Source organism: Aspergillus pseudonomiae, assembly GCF_009193645.1.
Source record: "Aspergillus pseudonomiae strain CBS 119388 unplaced genomic scaffold BDV37scaffold_69, whole genome shotgun sequence".
NCBI classification, from domain to species: domain Eukaryota; kingdom Fungi; phylum Ascomycota; class Eurotiomycetes; order Eurotiales; family Aspergillaceae; genus Aspergillus; species Aspergillus pseudonomiae.
Window position 1 is genome coordinate 47,472 of NW_022476061.1, and position 19,402 is coordinate 66,873.

General features: G+C 46.5%; 6 protein-coding genes and 1 non-coding gene across 7 annotated transcripts; 3 read left to right on the forward strand and 4 right to left on the reverse strand.

Moving 5' to 3' along the window:
- The first annotated feature begins 105 nt into the window (after window positions 1-105).
- Window positions 106-5,591, forward strand: BDV37DRAFT_256038 (putative telomere length regulator protein (Rif1)). The gene is made up of 3 exons (XM_032082792.1): window positions 106-3,176; window positions 3,228-3,482; window positions 3,531-5,591. The coding sequence occupies exons 1-3, from the start codon at window positions 240-242 to the stop codon at window positions 5,568-5,570; spliced, it is 5,232 nt and encodes a 1,743-aa protein (XP_031938362.1). The 5' UTR covers window positions 106-239; the 3' UTR covers window positions 5,571-5,591.
- A 546-nt stretch (window positions 5,592-6,137) lies between these two features.
- Window positions 6,138-7,442, forward strand: BDV37DRAFT_188212 (D-hexose-6-phosphate mutarotase). Its single transcript, XM_032079616.1, has 3 exons — window positions 6,138-6,446; window positions 6,517-6,843; window positions 6,899-7,442. The coding sequence occupies exons 1-3, from the start codon at window positions 6,201-6,203 to the stop codon at window positions 7,283-7,285; spliced, it is 960 nt and encodes a 319-aa protein (XP_031938363.1). The 5' UTR covers window positions 6,138-6,200; the 3' UTR covers window positions 7,286-7,442.
- A 1,317-nt stretch (window positions 7,443-8,759) lies between these two features.
- BDV37DRAFT_256040 (uncharacterized protein) lies at window positions 8,760-9,320 on the forward strand. Its single transcript, XM_032082793.1, has one exon. It carries the CDS (start codon window positions 8,775-8,777, stop codon window positions 9,153-9,155), a length of 381 nt encoding a protein of 126 aa, XP_031938364.1. The 5' UTR covers window positions 8,760-8,774; the 3' UTR covers window positions 9,156-9,320.
- Window positions 9,321-9,349: 29 nt separating this feature from the next.
- Window positions 9,350-10,505, reverse strand: BDV37DRAFT_256041 (putative RING finger protein). Its single transcript, XM_032082794.1, has 2 exons — window positions 10,173-10,505; window positions 9,350-10,113 (listed from the first exon to the last, which is right to left on the reverse strand). Exons 1-2 carry the CDS (start codon window positions 10,241-10,243, stop codon window positions 9,477-9,479), a joined length of 708 nt encoding a protein of 235 aa, XP_031938365.1. The 5' UTR covers window positions 10,244-10,505; the 3' UTR covers window positions 9,350-9,476.
- A 1,244-nt stretch (window positions 10,506-11,749) lies between these two features.
- On the reverse strand, window positions 11,750-12,421 carry BDV37DRAFT_286020 (uncharacterized protein; the record flags this gene model as incomplete). The annotated part of the gene is made up of 4 exons (XM_032087841.1): window positions 11,750-11,894; window positions 11,947-11,952; window positions 12,005-12,088; window positions 12,279-12,421. The coding sequence occupies 4 exons, from the start codon at window positions 12,419-12,421 to the stop codon at window positions 11,750-11,752; spliced, it is 378 nt and encodes a 125-aa protein (XP_031938366.1).
- Window positions 12,422-14,664: 2,243 nt separating this feature from the next.
- BDV37DRAFT_t173 lies at window positions 14,665-14,744 on the reverse strand. The gene has a single exon. It is a non-coding gene; the product is annotated as a tRNA-Gly (tRNA).
- A 773-nt stretch (window positions 14,745-15,517) lies between these two features.
- On the reverse strand, window positions 15,518-16,633 carry BDV37DRAFT_273937 (uncharacterized protein; the record flags this gene model as incomplete). Its single annotated transcript, XM_032085140.1, has 3 exons — window positions 15,518-15,632; window positions 15,994-16,239; window positions 16,353-16,633. The coding sequence occupies 3 exons, from the start codon at window positions 16,631-16,633 to the stop codon at window positions 15,518-15,520; spliced, it is 642 nt and encodes a 213-aa protein (XP_031938367.1).
- Between the last annotated feature and the right edge of the window lie 2,769 nt (window positions 16,634-19,402).

Sequence of the window (19,402 nt, forward strand, 5' to 3'; positions counted from 1 at the left end):
CGTGGTTTGCGCCACAGGCGCGATTTCGGACCAGGGGCGCGTCTTTTTGAATTGGAGTCTTGGCGCGGCCTTAGGAGATCGACTGCTCTGAGGCCCTCACGATTGCTTCAGATCGCCGCAGAAAGGCTTCAACCCGGGCAATGGACATTGCGGTCTGAGTTTACTGCTACCCTGTATCGCGATGTTCCTGACCTTCCTTCCGATCCCATCCTTGTCCTCGTCGCTCGACTTTTTGAAACATGGTGCAGGTTCTTGGTCCATTGTCTGCTCGTCCGCCTACTCCACCCAGGACATCATCTCGTGTGCTACCTGAAAAGGACCACACGCAAGATACCCCGGTTACCGTGAAGACGACGAACGATTCCCCATTACCGGCGTCTGCATCCAATGGCGGTCTCTCCAGTCGCAAATTCAAGCGGGTGAACTTCTCGCCATGGCCAAAATCCCATCCGAACAAGCCAGATCTGAAGACTCTACCTCCTTCGAATGAGTGTAAACCTTCAAAATCAATTCTCAAAACGACCAGCTCGCCCGCACCTGTCAACTCACCTAATGTGACCTCTTACACGCCGGAGTCTTTCGCCATGCTGCTAGAGTCGATCACGCAGCAATTGGCCGGCGAATCGGTCAGTTCAAGACTCGACGCCTATATGCAATTTTTCGGGGCATTGAGAGCATACGATGGGCTTCCTGGAGGGCAGGAAATTGCAGATAAGCTTGGTCTCATCACACAGTTCATCCAACGGGATGTGACTCGGGACCTCGGGAGTGGTGGACCCTCAGATACCAATCTCGTTACTCAGGCTCTGAAGCTGGCCACCGCTTTAGTATGGCACACTGAGATATGTGCCCAGCTGCCGGATGACTTCAAAATCTTTCTTGTCGATCATTCCATCAATGGCTTACAGGACGCCAAACTGCCCAAATCTGTGGCCACCCATTATATGTCGATTTTGTCAACACAGACTTTCCATGCGAAGATCATGAACAACTCCAGACTAAACCGTTTGATGAGCGTATTGCATGAAATCACCAACCGGGTAAATGGGAATGCAATCACCCTACAGCGGTTGGCTATATACCAACGTATTCTCACCCAAAACAAATCATTATTCATCTCTCAAACACCGCTATGGATGAATCACCTCATATCGGGCTTGCTTCACCACATAAAGGACGTCAGAGTAAAGGCCATTTCCCTCAGCTATCAAACGTCCCTGGCATTCGGCCCAAATCCCATTCTATCCAAGAATATTAGAAATAATCTTGACCGCCCCATCGGTCAAGATAGGAAACTAGTGCAGGAGGTCAGCGAAAGAATGTCCCGGATGATGTCAAGCGCGGATACAGGCGTACACGTACCTCAGATTTGGATTGCTGTTATCTTACTTCTTAGGAATAAGAGATTGACTGTCGACCATTGGGAGCATTTAAAAGAATTTACCACTCCTCTGCAGAAATGTTTTAACTGCAGTGATGGGCAAACCAGAGCGCAATCCATTATTGCATGGAACCGTTTTGTTTGTGTCATTGGGCCGAATGATGCAACAAATCCTGCAGTTTTGAAAATACTGATCAGGGCAATCCTCTCTCAACTTGAGCGAAGGAGCCAAAGTAAGCTGACATCACAGCCTAACCAAATGGTGCTGTGCAGCTATTACAATCTCCTGTATTATGCCTTCCGCCCGTCCGCGTCTTTCCAACATCTGGACGTCGTGTGGGAGGAATACCTTGCCATACCCTCCTCGACCACGTTTAGTATGGTTCCTGGCTTAAGCGACAAACTAGCCCAGGTCTTATCTAATATGCTGTGGAGCTCCCAGGCGAAGGTATGGTTGGAGAACAAAGCCAATGAAAGTAATCGCCTTCTCCCGGAGGAGCTTCCTGCACTTGATTGCAGATGGGTACGGTCCAGAATCACCGCTGTTTTGAAGGTGTTCGAAAACATTTTCAGATCTTCTACCTGGTCCGATGACATTGAGCAATCAAGCATTGCCGCTGCCTGGGTCAGTCTTTCTCGAGCCCTGTCGTATGCCTCCAGCAAAGAGATTACCCCGTCTCCAGAATCAATGCAAGCAGTCGCCCACATGCTCGGTCTTCTCCAGCGCCTTTGGAAAGCTGGCCCTGCTTCACTCAACGCTATCGAAGACAATTCCTTGGATATGTTTTTCGACCGATTCAGGTTCCTGTCGACGACCATGATTGTCTCACTCGGAAGCATTCCATTCACTGAGAAACTCCTCCTGAAGACAGCCGATGAGAAGTTCCAAGCTGCCAATACGCCAACACATAGGTCTTTGAGGATCAACGTGAGCCTCGACAGCCCTATTCTACATTTGCTTCGACTAATCAGCGATGTGTCCGGCGTCCGAGAGCCAACTGCTTCGTATCTGCGTCTCATAAACGATACACTTGGCGCCGCATGCAAGGGCAGAACGGCCAGAAGCTCACGCTTAGAGCTTCTCAGGCAGTGCGCAGATTTGTTTCCTAGTGAAACAGAATTCGCTTATAGAACTCATACCTTCGCCCAGGTAGGTTGGAAGTCAACAGCACGACTAGCAGCGGATTCTCTATGCTCTTATCCTATCGAGTCCGCCCGTGAGCGTGACGGGTCTGTTTTGCGCGATTACGATAATGCTATCAAGATCCTCTCTACGGGGTTGAAGTTTTCCGACACCATCCAGGAGTGGGATCAGCTTGTGGACTCGCTTATTCGCGTCGTGCGAACTGAGAAGGGTGACGATGCTATTGCAACAATGGTTGTAGAACCAATCTCTGAGTGTATGATGGCGCTTAGAGTCCAAGATACCTACTTGCCAGCAGCCTCCCTATTCGGCTATTCTCTTTCCATCACATACTGTCATTACAACATTCGGAACACGGGGGTCCCAGTGAGTGGACAAGATGGGCAGGCCAGTGGCAATTCGATATTTCCAGCCAAACTAGTTGAACTAGTGAATCGGATCCTTCGAGAGTCTTACGAGGGCTTCGATCCTACAGGAACCAATGGCATCGCGGACTTTTTAGAATCGTTCACGTCCCTTTTAAGCTCTGGTGTCCCAGCATTTCGCTCTGCGATCCTTGAAACTACTCAACAGCCCCTTGCTCTCTGGTTAAAGGATGACGTGCGCAAGATTAATGTTGAAAGTGGCGTGGAAAGCAGGATTATCACAGCGGTAAGTTTATTAAGCAAGGGATGTGAAAACAAAGGTACTAATAAAGCCAAGGGCCGCGCTCTCTCGTCAGCAGTGATCAGTATCTTGCAAGCTTGTTCACCCCACAATGCCTCCTGCCTACAGAGGTTTGAGCCTATTATATGTGCAGGTCTCGAGTCCTCCCATATGTCTATAGCCAAAAGATTTCTCGATTTCTGGAATTCTTCATTTGGACAACAAAAGTCACTCCCATACCCCGAATCTATATCTCGTGCACTACAACAGCTTGAATCGCAGATCAAGCTTCAGAACTCGGGACAGGGACAGGTACGTGAATTGATACCCGCTTTGGATTCAGAAACTAAATGGTTCCAGGTTGAACGTCCGGCAACATCCCTTGAATCACAAACATTGAATAGTGACCGGGCGGACATGTCTGAAAAATCCCGCATAGCGTTTATTCTAGACCATCCTGTGGAGCCATCCTACCCTGTGGGCTTCAACTCATCTCCTGTCACTAGAGTCATTGAGCCTAGAGTTGCGGAACAGCCAAGTGAAGCACGACCTCGCCGTTCAGCCGAACCCAACGAATCCGATCAAATAGCCGTTGAGGATGCTTCGGTCTCATTTCTTCCACCCAGCGAAGAACCCAAGAAGCGTACCGATGTATTTTCGATGATCGAGAACCTCCGCTCTTCCTCGCCTCCCATAAACACACCGCGAGAATATGGGTTCATGACACCTCCGCAGTTACGTGGTCTGCGTGGTCCCGATCGTGAGTCGGGAACACCCCAAACGCCCACTTTGCCAGCTGTCGTAGCTGACAACGAAGACGGTTTTCTGGGCTCTTCTCCTACTCCCGGTATAAGAGGTCGGACACAGTCTGTGGGATCGCAGATCCCATCGTCGCTATCAACACCAGCAATGGACTCTCGTTTCGACAGTGACGTTCCATCCTCCCCTCCAGAGCTCAAGTCACAGGGTGCAAATGCCCGCAACAAACAGATGTCTCTGACGGCTGCAGCTGTCGAGAACAGAGTGAGCAAGAAAAAGAAATCTAAGAAATCCAAACGTTCGGCATTGAAGGATAAGAAACGACCTGACAGCCAACATACGCAATCCGAAGATGCACGCGAAGATCCCAGTCGAGCAGGAACACCGCTGAGCAGTCGTCTCCGTTCATCTACCGGCAAGACACCCCAGGCAGACGCACAAAGTACGATTGAACCTCAGCCTAACATTCCCCCAGTTAGTGAACCAATTCTTGCTTCGAACGCTTCAAAATCCCATCACGGCTCTCCTGACAAGCCTATGCCTCTTAAATCTACTCCCAAGGATGTCGCCGTATCTGGTGAAATCACGGACGGCTTAGACCCTGCATGTGACTGGATTGCGGATTCTTTCAGTGATGACATGGAGACGCAGATTGCGTCTCAACTAGAGCAAGACCTAGAATTCGCTGTCGATTCGGATAAACCTGATCAAGAACAAGAGACGGAGCTTCCGTCTGAACCTCCGATGACAAGGAAGAGGAAAAGAGATGAAGAAAACGCATCGACACCTTCTAGAGCAGAGCGACGCCGATCGACGAGAAGTTCTGCGAAGGAATGCGATGCTGATATCAAGGAACCTCGGAGAACTCGCTCAAAGAAATCGATGTTGTCGGGCAACGCCCAAGAGGTTGCATCTTCACCGGCTGCGTCAGCGCCGAAGAAGCAAAAGCTCCATGCTAAAGGCGATGCAGATGATGTACCTGCCCGGCTGCCTGATTTACAGCCGGACAGTATCGGCTCTTCTAAAGGCAGTGAGGCCTCTGCCTCTCAGAAACGCAGGTCTTCCCGCCTGAGTGGTAACTCCCCGCTGGCCGTACCAGAGGAAGGCACAGCTCCCAGAAAATCACCTCGGAACGGTCGTTCGCGCAAGCGAAATGCCAAGCGTAAGGGCAACGCATCAAGAGAACCATCTCCGAGGTCAGAGGCTCAGGCCGAAGAGACTGCCACGGCAGCTTCCCATGATGACCACCAGAAAGAAACCCAAGGTTCTTTCGAACAGAATGATATTCAACAACCCGAAGAACCTGCAACCCATACCCCGACCGCCGAGCATACGGCCACGGCTCCTACTAGCGAGAAGGAACCACCTACCGACCAAGAACCTGAAAACGATACCAATATGGGAAATGCGGACGGCGATTCCATTCCCCAAACAAGAAAACGAACCCTCTCTGGAACAACCCAGATGGATGCCCATCAAGAGAATGTCAGCGGCGCAACGGGGATTATCACCTCATTCAGAAACCTGCTGGACGATATTAAATCGGCCACCTTGGACCGAGATGCTATTCGGCAAATTGATGACTTGATGTTCGAGATCAGGGTTGAAACGGGCGAGGCCCTAAGGAGACATACTGGCTAATCTTTCATATGCATAGCGAAGGCGTTGAATTCTTTCATGTTATCTTCTATATCTTATTGCTTGTGTTCAGACTTTCCTGGTTATGTTGGAAAAGGTCATTATCATTTTATATTTTCTTGCGATGCCTCTTTTTGTTGGTTTGTCTATTTTTCAATTCTTTGCTTGACGCCGCACGATGGAGGCTATGGTAATTGATACGTACAAAAAGGATATTGGACGGGACATTAGTGTTGGCATTTGGTATCCATGCATGAATATATCCATTTATAGAGAGCGACTGTTGATTGATCCTGTGCGGTGCGAACCGATTCAAGATAACTAGTAGACAGATATATACGAGGCAACGAAGGAGGCTGAAAAAGACATGGAAGAGAAGATAAGTCTAAGTGCATCGAAGACGCTCTGAATTATATAAAGATATATGAATTTCTTACCTCTTGGTTTTGCTTAAGTCGTGGGTAATTAATTATTAATTCTACCGGAAATGGTTGTGTCTCGAACGCGATGATATAAAGGCAGCCCCACGTGCCCCACCGTTGTTGTCTGTACTTTTCGGTGGTCCCCCGCATTGCATCAGTCGTCACCTCTTCCAGTTCTCATAAGATCGTCTTGTTATAGTATTTGTCTACCATGGACCGTTCTAACAAGCCTTCAGCCATCGGTGTGGGTGCATCTGTGCCTCAGCCCACCATCTCTCTCCGCGACAATACTGTGGAAGCCACGCTGCCCACCGGCGAATCTGTTACGATCCACCTGTACGGAGCTACTGTCACTTCCTGGAAATTAGCAAATGGCAAAGAGCAATTGTTTGTGAGCGAGAAGGCTCATCTTGATGGTTCGAAGCCAATTCGAGGCGGTATCCCCGTGGTGTTCCCTGTACGTCCCTCAGGCCTGGATTCGGACCGCACTCTAGAATAACTAACCAGATCTGTTGGTCAATGTGTAGGTCTTCGGTCCTCCTCCTCAGAACCACGCTACCTCGTCCCTTCCACAACACGGCTTTGCGCGTAACAGCACTTGGGAATTTTTGGGCAAGTCGTCATCGGAATCCCTAGGCAAGGATCGCAGCGGAGATGGCTCCGTCAAACTTGACTTCGGCCTCTCCCGTCCCATGCTCACAGAAGATTTCCAGAAGGCCTGGCCATACGACTTTGGACTGGTATATAGCGTTACTCTGACCAAGGAGAGTCTGGAAACGTATCTCCAGGTTCAGAACAAGGGTAGTCAGAACTTTGACTTCCAGGTGCTGATGCATACGTATCTCAAGATCGACGTAAGTCCCTGGGAATCACTGGTTTTATCATCAAGTTTTAACATCTCGGCACCAGGACATCTCCGACATCCGCGTCAAGAACCTCGAATCCAAGACCTACGTCGATAAAACACAGAACGCTGCCGTCATCACCGAAACTTCCCCTGCCGTTGAGATCAACAAGGAAACCGACCGCGTATACCAGTCATTGGACCCAAAGGTGCCTATTGTTGTTTCGTCCGCTAGTGACGATAAGCCCATCTTCGCGATTACCAGGGAAGGATTGAATGATGTCGTTGTGTGGAACCCGTGGATTGAGAAGGCCAAGGGCATGGCCGACTTTGGCCCGGATGAGGCATACAAGAACATGATCTGTGTTGAAGCAGGCTCCGTGGCTGGATGGCAGACTTTGGAGGCCGGTGACTTCTGGGAAGGCGGACAGACCATCCGACCGAAGCTGTAGAGGGGTTCAATCAAGTCTCGACTTTTACGATATATGGTTAGATAGCTGGCTGCATCCTCTCTCTTCAAGCTTGCAGGTGGAGAATATGCGCGAGACACGACAGAGTACCTTACCAATTTAATGGCGTTGTAAATAGACCGCCCAGTACCAACTCTGACCTTTAAAATATATTGACGATTTCGGTATCATACCTATGACTATACCTGCCGTCTGATGTATACAATCAAGTCGTAGAGCAGCGTTAATGCAATACTGAGGTCCTCTGTAGTCACGCCTGTCGCGAAAGGCGCACCAGACTACGGTCATAACCATCGACACTACAATAATGACACAAGTATAGGCAATTCATGTTATGCGCCGTGGCGGGAAGAACAAGTGGAAAACAGAGGAAAACAATGGTCACCAGAATATGCAATACGGCAACAGCAGTGTCTACTGCACCACTACTTTTAGGACCTCCCATCTATCGATTTTCTCGATATGACTAATTTTATAGCAGAGAATACTGTGTAAAAGGCTTGAATATTCTCAGAGAGTGGATATTTGCGTGACACTTCCCTATATTCGTACTGAGTTGTATACTGATAGCCAGTAGACTTAGCTACACTTCCTGGAACTCCTCTTATAGAATAACTTGCTACCGAGTAAGTCATATAGCATAATTGGCATTCCCGGACAAAGAATGATATACTTTGAGTGAGATATCACCTACCCACCCAAAGATTCATAAGTGGTGCTCTAGTGTTTGACCAACGAAGATGTGAGCTTGACAAGAGCTCACATCCACGGTTGCACGGGACGGGCTATTGAGTTTTGGCTGCACTTTGCTAAAATAAGAGACGAATGAAGTTGCACTGTCCCTGGCAAAGCTTCCATACGCCAGCCTGTGACCAAGGTTCTGATTAGAGTTGGGAAGGTGGCGAGGAAGAGGATGGCGATCAGTCCGATTACGCCTGCGCTGGATCCGTTGGCTTGTATATAGATTTCGGCCGTCGGGAAGACTGCTATTTGGCTGTTGAAAATGGCGTCCAGGTCTTGGATGGAGTAAAATAGGGCGATCATGTATATAAGGCTGTGGTGAAGGCTGTCAGCATCTGGAGCACGATGCCTCGGGTGACTTTCAAATCCTCGCAGATCGAAGATGCGAAAGCAAGATTATCATTGGCCTGGAACAGTGCATGCTGTTCTCGATGTGGAGCATCAAGATATGCATGTTGATGTTTTTCTGGCCGTTGATTGCGAATATTCCCTTCCTGTGTCTTTATTTCGAGGCTGTGGCCGTTTATGTGGCCGTTGGCTTCATTGTGATCATTGTAACTTACTACGCAGTGTATTCCAGGCATTTTAGGCAGTACTGGCAACTTCCAATAGAGGATATGCAGTGTGCAACCTATCAACATTACTCTACTACTTAAGCCATCCTTACATGCTAGTTGTACCCATCCCACTATTACGAACGAAGACTCAGCTAAAATCCAGGAGAGAGTTCATGCTCAATTGTATCAACAAAGTTTGTAACTTTGCACTCCTCAAACGACAACTTATCAGATATGGCAAATCCGAGAAGCAAATATCAGCAATATATGTGGCCAACCTGATATGTTTGTCGCCCCTCCTGCGTAAGTTAATTGGCATGAAGGTATTCCAGTCCAATAGTAAGCATTATCGGCAACATGGCGCTCATCTGATCAAGGAATCAGCCGGCGCCTCAGTCTCCAGGAACTACGATCAGCTTGCAGTCACGACCATCGTTCTCAATCACACATCTTTATTTAAGCAGGCTCGGGAAGGGGGGGGGTCAAAAGCGTTGTACCCAAAGGGCCAACGAGATGCGTCCGATTCAGGAGGCAGTGAACAAACCGGCGGTTAGCCGTCTGGATACCAAGGATGTCATTCTTCAACAGAGCATAGGCCTTGGAGAGCCATGGCGCAGTCAGTGTAAGATGCATGTGTCTTATGACCCTGTGGCCAGAAATATTGAGCATGTCGATCACCACTCCAGCCTGAAGTTTGGGTAAGGCAGTACAACCGATGAGAGTAAGCGGCCAATACTTGACGAAACAGCGGGCCTCGTGGGTGGACTTCTCGGGGCCAAACTTCACAACATCTAGATTGCCAGCTTTGGCCTTAGGCCGAGCGGGAGACTCGTAACCTTTGAGCACATTAACGATGCATCGAAATAGATATCGCCTCAGATTGTCCTGGGAAAAACGTCACTTCTGATCATTGCTGCCCTTGGAACGGCAAGAAAGGGGAATGGTGGTGCATCCGTTTCCTCTGTATCCCTTGCTCCATGGTCACCGAAGCTCTTATTACACAGAGGGCAGCTTGCACGTCGTCTAGTGAGCCACGGGTCCACGCAGGAAGAGTGGAAAATGTGCCCGCATGTCAGAGGCCGAATATAGGTTTCACCCTCAATCGAGTCCATGCAAATGGCACATAAACAACCCGACTCGCTGGCTGCATCATCGCTGCCATGCTCACAAGCATTCCCCGAGTCACAAAAATGCTCTTGTGCCTTGTCTGATTGAGTGTTCTCAGTAGAATCTGTCTTCTGGGCATGTGCTTCAGGAGCGAGAATATCTGTCTCATTGCCTTTGGCGTCTTTTGATACCGAACCCAGCGACCCAATAGTTTCTTTCGCGATACTACCTTTTCGACTTTGGCCCGCCCACCAGTCGCTGTATTTCATCTGCGGGAACTGCTTGTCGACGTCGCCACTGGATATGACCGAGTGACCTCTTCGAAATGGAATGCTCTCCAGATCCAGGAAGTGAGAGTTCCGTTGGTTTCTTCTATAATGGCGGTACCTTAATCCAATGACGAGCCTGTTGAACGGACACCAAATCAACACAGGTATCGCGCGATTTGCGATGGAGCTACATACCAGACACTGATCACTAGAATACCGGCGCCAATTGGCGCAAGATATCCTAAAGCCGGGGGAGACTCTCCCATGGTAGATATGACGCAACCGTCATCAGTTGGACAGAGAGGGTACGAGAGTTACATCAATGAAATAGCTTCATACGCATGGGAGTTTATTGTATCACCTGAAGGATAGTTTTCTGTTTCTTGTAGTCTTATAAGGCCTGGCAGCTGTGGAGAAAAAGGAAACTCACCGCATGAGCTAATGACATGTATATTAAACAAAGATACGAGCTGGTGGTGTCAACGGGCCAACCCCGCAGACTTACCAGATCATGACTCGTTGGTTCCGTCCTTAAGCTGCACAGCCATAAAGAACTGGGATGATCATTGGATCAAGAGTTCGCGACGAGTTCGGGCCCTTGGTTAAGCTGTCATGTGCCCGTAGTTCTCCAAATCCAGACTAGTTCTCGAAGCTCATCCATTTGGAAACGATACTGGCTGCCTCAGGGTTTGGTTTAAAAGAAAAGACCTTTACGGCCTCCCTAGCAAGGTTTTGTCGACTATGGAATGTTGGAGAAACTATGCATACTGTTATATAGGTTGTATAGTGTTTATAAATGCACTATAAGTTCTATTCTCTAATACAGTGATAGCCCTAAAATATCTATATATCGTATATAGAATATTTTATTGTTTTTCAAAGCAACTTCAGAATCAGAAGAGCCGATGTAGTGTAGTGTCAATCACACGTCCTTCAGGGATCTCTAGCCCTCAGTCTCATAGCTGTAGTTATTTTTTAAGTATTTTTTGGACTAACTCTGTAAATTCTCTATTTTTGTGGTATAGAATATACAGAAATTGGCAGTTATAATACTGATTATAACACTGTAGTCAGATAAATAACTTCTATTATTATTGTAACGGCGGGTTCTACATAAGTCAGTTCCAGGGCTTCGGGATCGTTGATCCCGAATTATTCTGACCTTTTGGCCTTGTGGAATAGGGTGCCCTGGCTCTATCTCTTACAATTATATTTTCACCGTGAGAAAGATGATCAAATTAATTAAATTAGAATTACTTTATTGTAGGGTCGCTATATAAGCCGAGTGCCACAGTTAGTTAGTTAGTTAGCTTTAGCCTTTAGTAATATATCTTTGCTCTTCTCATATGTCATATTATTCAGGCCCGAAAATGTTTATAAGCATCGTCATACCGCATATTGATAAGTTTAATACTATATGATACGGAGCTCAATCAACATAGTATTGATAGCTAAAATCTAGAACACTAAACGTGGGGAGGAAAGAAGAAAACAATGCGAGCGACGTGCGCAGGCTGCCTTGTATAGAAAGAAACCCAACCAGCCAATCAGAGCTCAGAGACACCAGCCGCTGTCAGGACTGTCACACTATATGGTTCTTATGTTTTGAATAGCATAACCATCTTCAATTTTGGAAAAATTATGGGGAAAAAAAAAATGGTTAAAATATAAAAGAAAAAGAAACAGAAACAGAAAAAGGAACTCTCTACTGGAGTGTAAGTACATTGAGGTCAACATCGATCTCTCCCTCCTCCCCTTCTCCCCCCTGGGGATTAGGAGGGGCGGGGTGCTGGGGGAGGAGACGGAGGGGGTGCATCACCAGCGCGGGGGGCACTAGGGGGCACCACCGCCACCACGGCGGCCACGGTGGCCACGTCGCCGTCGCCGGGGAGGTGGGACAGCACCGACAGTAGAAGCCTAGTATATAATTAGTCTTTATTCAAGGAGAATGCATAGTTGAGCAGCTAACTTGTCCCTGAAGGAATGTGTTAGTATCATGCATATATATATTGCTAAGAGAAGCTTACGATAGCGCACAATCCTCTGACAAGGTCCGCGGCTCTCTGGCGACAGATGCTGGCTGGATGTCCAAGCCTTCCGCCATAGTTGCACTATATATTATTAGTGAAATACTTTAGCAAAGTAAAGAGGATCTTCAAGACACAACCACTGTCCTGTCAAGAGAGCTTGAAAGGAACAAGTAACCGTTCCTGTCCAGGACAGAGAGGTAGTGCCTCGAAGCCTGGTCCATCCAACCAAGTGCTTCAAAATAAACTCAAAACAAGAGGAGCTGTTACTCACACGGGTATGAGGCCACATTCAGACCTCAAGTGGTCGAGCTGGTCTTTGGCTACCGCGAATTGGGCTATGGATCCGGGTGTGAACGTATCGAGCACGATCATGATGACCGCCTCAAGAAAGCGGATAAGCCACACTATCCGCATTTTCGATCCCAAGCTCTAGCATATCTCGAAGGGAAATAGCAACCCCGCTAAATTGGGGCTTTCTGTTTGTCTTCTCTCAGATGTACCGATAATGTACACCTGTTCTGGACTCGGCTTGTTGGACCCTGCTTTTATGTTGCGGAATTCGCTCGGCCAAGCATGCTATAGTCGACCCGGTATAGAGTCTGCCTTCTTCGCAGGGACTACTGACATAATCCAGACACACATAATTTTCTCTAAGCGAAGGGCCCACCCTCGGAAGAGCAAGAATGTGTTGGCCGGTCAGTTTATCGTGGCCCAGAATCGGTGGGTAGACTCAGGAATTATCGCCAGATATAAGCGAAATACAGCCTCAGGGTCTGCTTTCCGTAGTCAATTGTACAAGCCCTTTGCGACCCAGGATTCGGGACCTGAAAGTTCGCCAAAAGGGGTATTTTGAGCATAGTTACACAGGTACTTGATAACTCTGTGCATGCTTTTGTCGAAGGTCTCTCGGAGAACCTTGTGATCCTCGACTTCAGCATAGTAACCGGCAATGTCCTCATACTTCAGATTGTCGGGGTACTCCTCGTCATCGATAAGGATAACATCAACACCTTCCGGGTTGAAGGGGACTTCTTCGGGGATGCCATGGAGGGTATGTTTGAGCTCTTCGTGGTCTTCACAGACACATTGGCTGCATGCTTAACAGGCTCTTCTTTGTTTATTTTAGTCTGACTTGCTCGAGTTCTTTGCTACAGCTTCAGTCGGAGAAGGATGTTTTCCGGCTGTAGTGCAACCGGTTTATAGAAGCTCAGACTTGTAACCGGCTTCTTCAGTATATCTCACAAGATTGAGGATACTGAGATGGTTAGATGAAACGTAGTTCATCTCCTTCTCGCCCTGGGTTTTATCTCTAGTTCCAGGGAATTTAGGGACCTGACAGAGTGAAGATTGGTCCTCGGCTCTTGAAGGCATTAACTTCTGATAACCCTGACGAGGTGAAGTTCTCTCCTCGACCTCAGCGGATTTAGTCTGTCATCATTCATCAACTTCGCCCCTGTCGTCGGCACTGTCAGTATGTTATCAATTTTCACTTATTCCACGTGAAGTTTGTACTTTTACATCTATCACCCCAAACTGAATGTCACCTAGTGTGCAGTAAACAATCTACGCCTACTAGTGTCTGTAGTCAGGAGTACAGTAGATGCTTGGGAAAGATCGAACTCCAATCACAATTATCCGTCCTGGATGTTGGTTTCCTCCTCAATAGTTTATGTGGCTACAAGACTATATTAGTTCATGATAATTCAATTGCTTTGATCGAAGTCCACATCCTTCAGGATATGACAGGAAAAGGAGGGATATTTTTCAAGTAACTCGGTACGATAAATTAGCTTTTTTACTGTCCAGAATATAGATAAATCTATCAGCGTAATAATATTATTATGATTAGAAAGGCAGTCAGCCCTGGCATATATTGGATAGCTCTCGCTCTGGGCTGTCTCTATGTAAAGTGTTGAGTCAGGCTGCTGGCTAGCCCTAGTCACGTTATTACCAGGCTCACTACCTGTTACCGCGCAAAAACTACAACCTGGAACTACGAATCATATTTGAGTAAAATATCGACTCATATATAGCTGAATCGGTATAAAAAGGCCTGTTTACAATATCTGCAAACGGTTGTGACTTGAGGGTACTCATTATGTTATGCTTTTTGGGCTCCAGATGAGCCCATTGGGCTACGGGTTATGCTCTCGATATCCCAGGGAATTGGCCATAACTTGTAGTATATTTTGCTTGACGAAGTTCAACATATGTTCGCTAGTTCCAGTGATATGGTATAAAAGAAAAACGGAAGAGTAATACAGGGTCATTAGCTCCCCAATCATCCTGGATAGAGAAAGGTTTAAAAGCGTGGAAATCAACCTGAGGGAGTGACATGCCCATGTTTTCCGTCTCTCGTTTCATTGTATTATTCACCTGTAGGTCTAGCAGGCTAGCACGATAGTGGGGAAACAGTAAGTCCTAGGCATTGGTCTCCACTTAGGTAGACTAACTCGTAACAACTTTCAGATGCATGCGTTTTGCCATTTTCGAGGTAGGAGAGAAGAAAAAGGTTATAGATTATAGGTAAACTTGTGTTTTCATTAAGGGGATATTCTGTCCTCTCAACAATTCCCTACAATTGCGCTTGTAGACTAGGACTCTATGCAAAAATACAAAGAAAAATGTATATAAAATCTCAAAAAAACATGAGAGATTGCGGGAACGGGGGTTCGAACCCCGGACCTCATGCTAGTCACGTGGGAAGCATGCATCATAACCTCTAGACTACACCCGCTGCTCTTAGTTGAAGCTGAGAAAGAAGCCAAATATCATGTATAGATTGTATAGCTTTCTTAGGGCTTCGGTCCCATGGATTCGGGTATTTTTAAGATTTATAGTGGGTCTACATCTTAGTCCGACATGGTAGCTTTACTGTGGATCTATTTCTACCTAGTTTGTCTAGTTGTGGTTGCTATTATCGTGTTTTCAAGTTGTTATCTGCTTTGATATTAGGGCACCACATCCAGGTCGTCGGAGGTGAGGTCACTGACAGACTTTTACCTTTTCATGTGACCATGCGATCATGTGACCATATGATTTTCGAGACTCATTGCGAGAGTACTTTCTACAATTAACACTTCAGCAATACAATAAAACTATCAACTGATGATTCGGATCGTTGGAAAGACCCTCGATCTCAAACCTTATGATATCTCTACGTACTGCAAAAGGCCGTGCTTGTCAAATTGAAGAACCGTTACAATCTACACAAGAAACGCGTTATGCCTCTGTCACCGTATACTCAAGTTTTAGCACTTGTTTATGACTTGATTGAATATTTGAATGTATTTTCACCACTGAATCGCTGAGACTACCTCACATACTCGGAGTACTTCTGGGGGTAGTTAGACAACCCTAGTTAGCAAGGATGAAGGAGGCCTGAGGCTTTCGAGATGATAAGTAAGCCTGCTTACAATTCGGGGTAACAATGGAAGCGTCAAGCACATACTACCTTAGTATCTGACTTCCATGTGTTTTACGTCTCCAGACACATTTCACTCGTGACTGCTATCGTATATATTTATCAAGCTTCCCCTTAATCCTCTGCACCCCTTCTACTTCGCTCCACTCGGGATACAAATCACAGCATCCAGCTGTGAAGTCGCAGCCTTGATGTTCTCTTCTATCCGTGTACAGTGCATCTTAACAAATTTCTCATAGATGCCCTTAATGTGAAAAGCTGACTGGAAGAAAAGCCTTCTTCCGGAATCACGCAGTAGTGTTGACACAGTATCCGGCAACTGTCGTGATGTTTCTTTGGCCTTGATTGCATTCTCAAGGAAACACCGGTCGTCGCTAAAGCTTTCTCCTTCGGCAAGCCCGTTATTCCTCCATCCCGGAATATCTGCAATGAACCAAGGGTGATGGATCACAGCGGGAAGCGGTGCGAGCGATATACAATCCTAGTCGATAACCCTGGAATTCAAGTCATCCATTAGAAAAAGTCTTTAAAGCAAAGATCAAGGAATACAGCACATTCTTACCCTGTCAAGTGGAAGTCATTGTCTTTTATGATATTGTACGCATTCAAGTCCCCATGGGCGAAGCCAACATCTGTGTACTTGTCATAATCACCAGCATAGCCTGGGATCATTGATCTCATGATCAGATAGTCGATGGCATCACCCCATCTAGCAGTTCCGGTGAGAGTTCGTCGGAGACCTCGGTCTAGGCTCTCCGTAAGCCAAGCTGAATAACGGGGCTTTGACTCTGGCATAAAACCAGGGGGGCTGCGGTGGTCCATAACTGCAGTAGGAACTCCGCAAGGGCCTCGAGGAGCCTTTGGCGTTTGTTAAGAGGGATCTGGGAATTCCAAACCGCCAGCGGTTCGCCACTAACCCACTCTGAATATAAGACAGGGTGTTCTGCCTTGAAAAACATACCTGGCGCTTTGATGTCTGGGTGGCTGTGTTTGATGTGCTGAAATATCTTAACAGCACGCAATTCATACTTCCAATTGTTGGGATCATGGCAGACACGAGCAGCCCACTGTACGGAATCTTCAAAGACGACCTTGAACACTTTGTGCGAGCCACCCTGACAGGGGTCTTCATCAGCAAGTGAGCACTGAACTCCCTCACGAAGGCAGCGGGCTTCAGAGAGAAGACTTGAGGGGTTCACCATTCCTGGAAGATCAAATAAAGCAAGAGCCAGTTGTGTAGATGGGTGAGGGCTGATGATGATAACACTGACTTGGGCAGGTTGCTATGAGAGACGGTTTGTTTTAAGCATCATGATCTGCTTTGTTCACCCCAGAATTGCTATAACAGTGGGACAAGATATATGTCACAAGCATGTCAGCCACCAGCAGCCAATCGGAAGTAAATAAATACATCCCAGAAAGGCGGCTTTGTGCATAACATGATGCTGATAATATTGTGCAACCAAAACGAAGCTGCGATGTCTAGTGAATGGCATTGAAGAGGGCAAAGTGATGACCAAAACACCTGGTACAGTAGTTATAACTTGCACCAACATATCGATATGATATTACGCAGTCATCATTCCAAATATCTTGTGCTCAGATTGTATGTGCAAAGTCGTGATTGGAATGTTCGATGTCTATTGTATGCTATATTGAAAGAATTTCTGAAAAAGAAATTCTTTCTCTTGCGAGAATCGTACTATAAACTTCAATCTGATCCGTTTCTACGTCTCTAGGAAAGCCTTGCAGATGCCGTTGCATATCTCATATTTCTTTGAAGAACCAGATATCGACATGACTAATTCTTTAAGAAGGCCTTCAGAATGGCAGCAACCTGGAAAGAGAATAGGAATCAGAACCCAGGTCCTTCCGCGCAGCCTCCTAAACTACTTGCTACGAATAGAAAGCCCACCATAGCTTTTACAAATGTTTGCTAGCATCGTAAAGAGAGGAGATGCTATGAAAGCAACTGAGTCATATGTTTCTGAGAAGTACATGACTATACATTGCTGAAAATGCAAAGTTGATATGTGCATAAGAGATTAGGAAGAAGCAGAAAAGAATGGTTTTATAGAACACAAGTGAATGAAAGCTCGCATAGCCACTATATCAAGTATTCTTCCGTGGTGATGCAACTCCATTGGATTTGGAGTGAGCCTGGCTGTGGAACCTACCCATTCACGGCGCTGACTTCTCAGGCTATTCAAAGTGAGTTCTTTAATACTCCTTCTCAAAAATATCATATACTGAGTTTTCTATAATGGTATGCTTCGCATAGTGGTATTTTCCATCCTGTCAATTCTCATTGATCTTAGACTCTTCAATTAAGTACATGTCTTTTCTATGCTCAAATCTTCAACCCATCGTGTGACATTAGATCCATATTCCTCCACACTCCAACATCCTAGATTCCTGGTTAATTACGCTTCCAAGTTAGCTGGAATCTCGCGGGACCTCTTCACAAGTCACTGGAATCCTGCCCACTATGGACTCTATCAAAGGGTGCAGTGATACATGTCTTCCAAGCTATTACAGTGGCGATAAAAGCATAAATTGCACAAGAATCATGAAGTGAAGGAAATTAGCTTCACTCTAGTATAGCTATGGCTAAGGCCAGCTCATTCATAACTTCCATTAACACCGATGCTCCCTACATAGAAAATAGCGTGGCAATAGAATAGATGCTATTGCGGCTCCTGGCCTCCGTAGTTTTATGACAGCCGAGTCGTAACAAGTGCTACATGCTGTACTAGGGCTTAATATATTATAAGATTCTGCTCATAAACACCGGCTTATTATACGGGTTTTCAGCCTTCAGGGTGGTCAATCGCTCAGGGGCGTCCCACTTGCTACCGAAAGGGCACAGAATGTATAACTGCAAGAATACGGCTCACTTCAACTTGCTTAAAGCAGTTTTCCTCGAGTTTTCTAGGTGGAAAAAAGAAAAAAGACGAACAATCTAGTATTGCAGCATCATAGCAATGTGTATGCAGGAATAACCAACATCAGCTATACACGTAACTCAGGTGAGACAACACTGGACATTTGCAGACTCATACAGCATGGCCCAGCGTATGCTTCTATGGGGATGGAGACAAAGTCTTGGCCTTGACAATAGAGGTTGTCTTGAAGCAATCTCATGACTTAAGCATGGTGATGGTGTTAGACAAGCAGGAAGCACTACCAGGGTCATCTCCAGGCACCGCAGTCCAGACCAGACGTTTCTACGCAATTAAATTACACATTACAAGTAGTCAGTAAGAATGTATGGGCAGCAGGTGACTCCGGCCACCATCGCGACAGACCCCCGAAGGAACCCAGCACGGTAGAGGAGCCTTAAGTTGCCCACTTCAATCTTGTTCGCCAATATGACCCAGATCCTGTGGGTATACCAGGTATGTAGGTTGATTATGCGATCGTTACATTAGATTACTCTAATGTGGGTAAAAGTGTGAGAAGAAAAAGAAAACAAGCAAAGGTTGTCGGTTGAAGAGATTTTTATATGTTCCTGGCACGTGATGGGGTGGGTACTGGAGAGGAGGTTGGGAGTTGGTAACTTCTACCTACAAGACACACAAGATATGTAATTCATGTTGTATTGATATGAATACAAAAGGGAAATTTAGTGACTACACTACTATTCTATTTGGATATTCATCAGTGCTCCATACCCAACAATACGTACGAAAAACGAACGTACACAGAGAGGAAGATGGGACTAACGATTAACCGAGGCCGTATAAGTCATGTGACCCATTTTCCGAACTTTTCTTCCGAAACTTGGAGCAAAAACGAAACTTCCTCTTCTCCTCCCAACATTGGCTCAGCACATGGTGCTTCTATGTTTGAGCACCATAATCTGACTCTCCATTGTTGAATGCCTTCAATGATCGACAAGCAATCCGTAGAACTTATCACATGGATATATCTAGCAACCGAACAACCACACAGTGCGCGTCTAGCCTTTT

Bases quoted from the DNA above. Each gene is read 5' to 3' on its own strand.
- BDV37DRAFT_256038 (XM_032082792.1), top strand. From the start codon at position 240: ATGGTGCAGGTTCTTGGTCCATTGTCTGCTCGTCCGCCTACTCCACCC. The intron at 3,177-3,227 runs GTAAGTTTATTA...AATAAAGCCAAG, and splicing joins AAAGCAGGATTATCACAGCG to GGCCGCGCTCTCTCGTCAGC. The intron at 3,483-3,530 runs GTACGTGAATTG...AAATGGTTCCAG, and splicing joins AGAACTCGGGACAGGGACAG to GTTGAACGTCCGGCAACATC.
- BDV37DRAFT_188212 (XM_032079616.1), top strand. From the start codon at position 6,201: ATGGACCGTTCTAACAAGCCTTCAGCCATCGGTGTGGGTGCATCTGTG. The intron at 6,447-6,516 runs GTACGTCCCTCA...GTCAATGTGTAG, and splicing joins GTATCCCCGTGGTGTTCCCT to GTCTTCGGTCCTCCTCCTCA. The intron at 6,844-6,898 runs GTAAGTCCCTGG...TCTCGGCACCAG, and splicing joins ATACGTATCTCAAGATCGAC to GACATCTCCGACATCCGCGT.
- BDV37DRAFT_256040 (XM_032082793.1), top strand. From the start codon at position 8,775: ATGCTCAATTGTATCAACAAAGTTTGTAACTTTGCACTCCTCAAACGA.
- BDV37DRAFT_256041 (XM_032082794.1), bottom strand. From the start codon at position 10,243: ATGGGAGAGTCTCCCCCGGCTTTAGGATATCTTGCGCCAATTGGCGCC. The intron at 10,114-10,172 runs GTATGTAGCTCC...TCCGTTCAACAG, and splicing joins ATTCTAGTGATCAGTGTCTG to GCTCGTCATTGGATTAAGGT.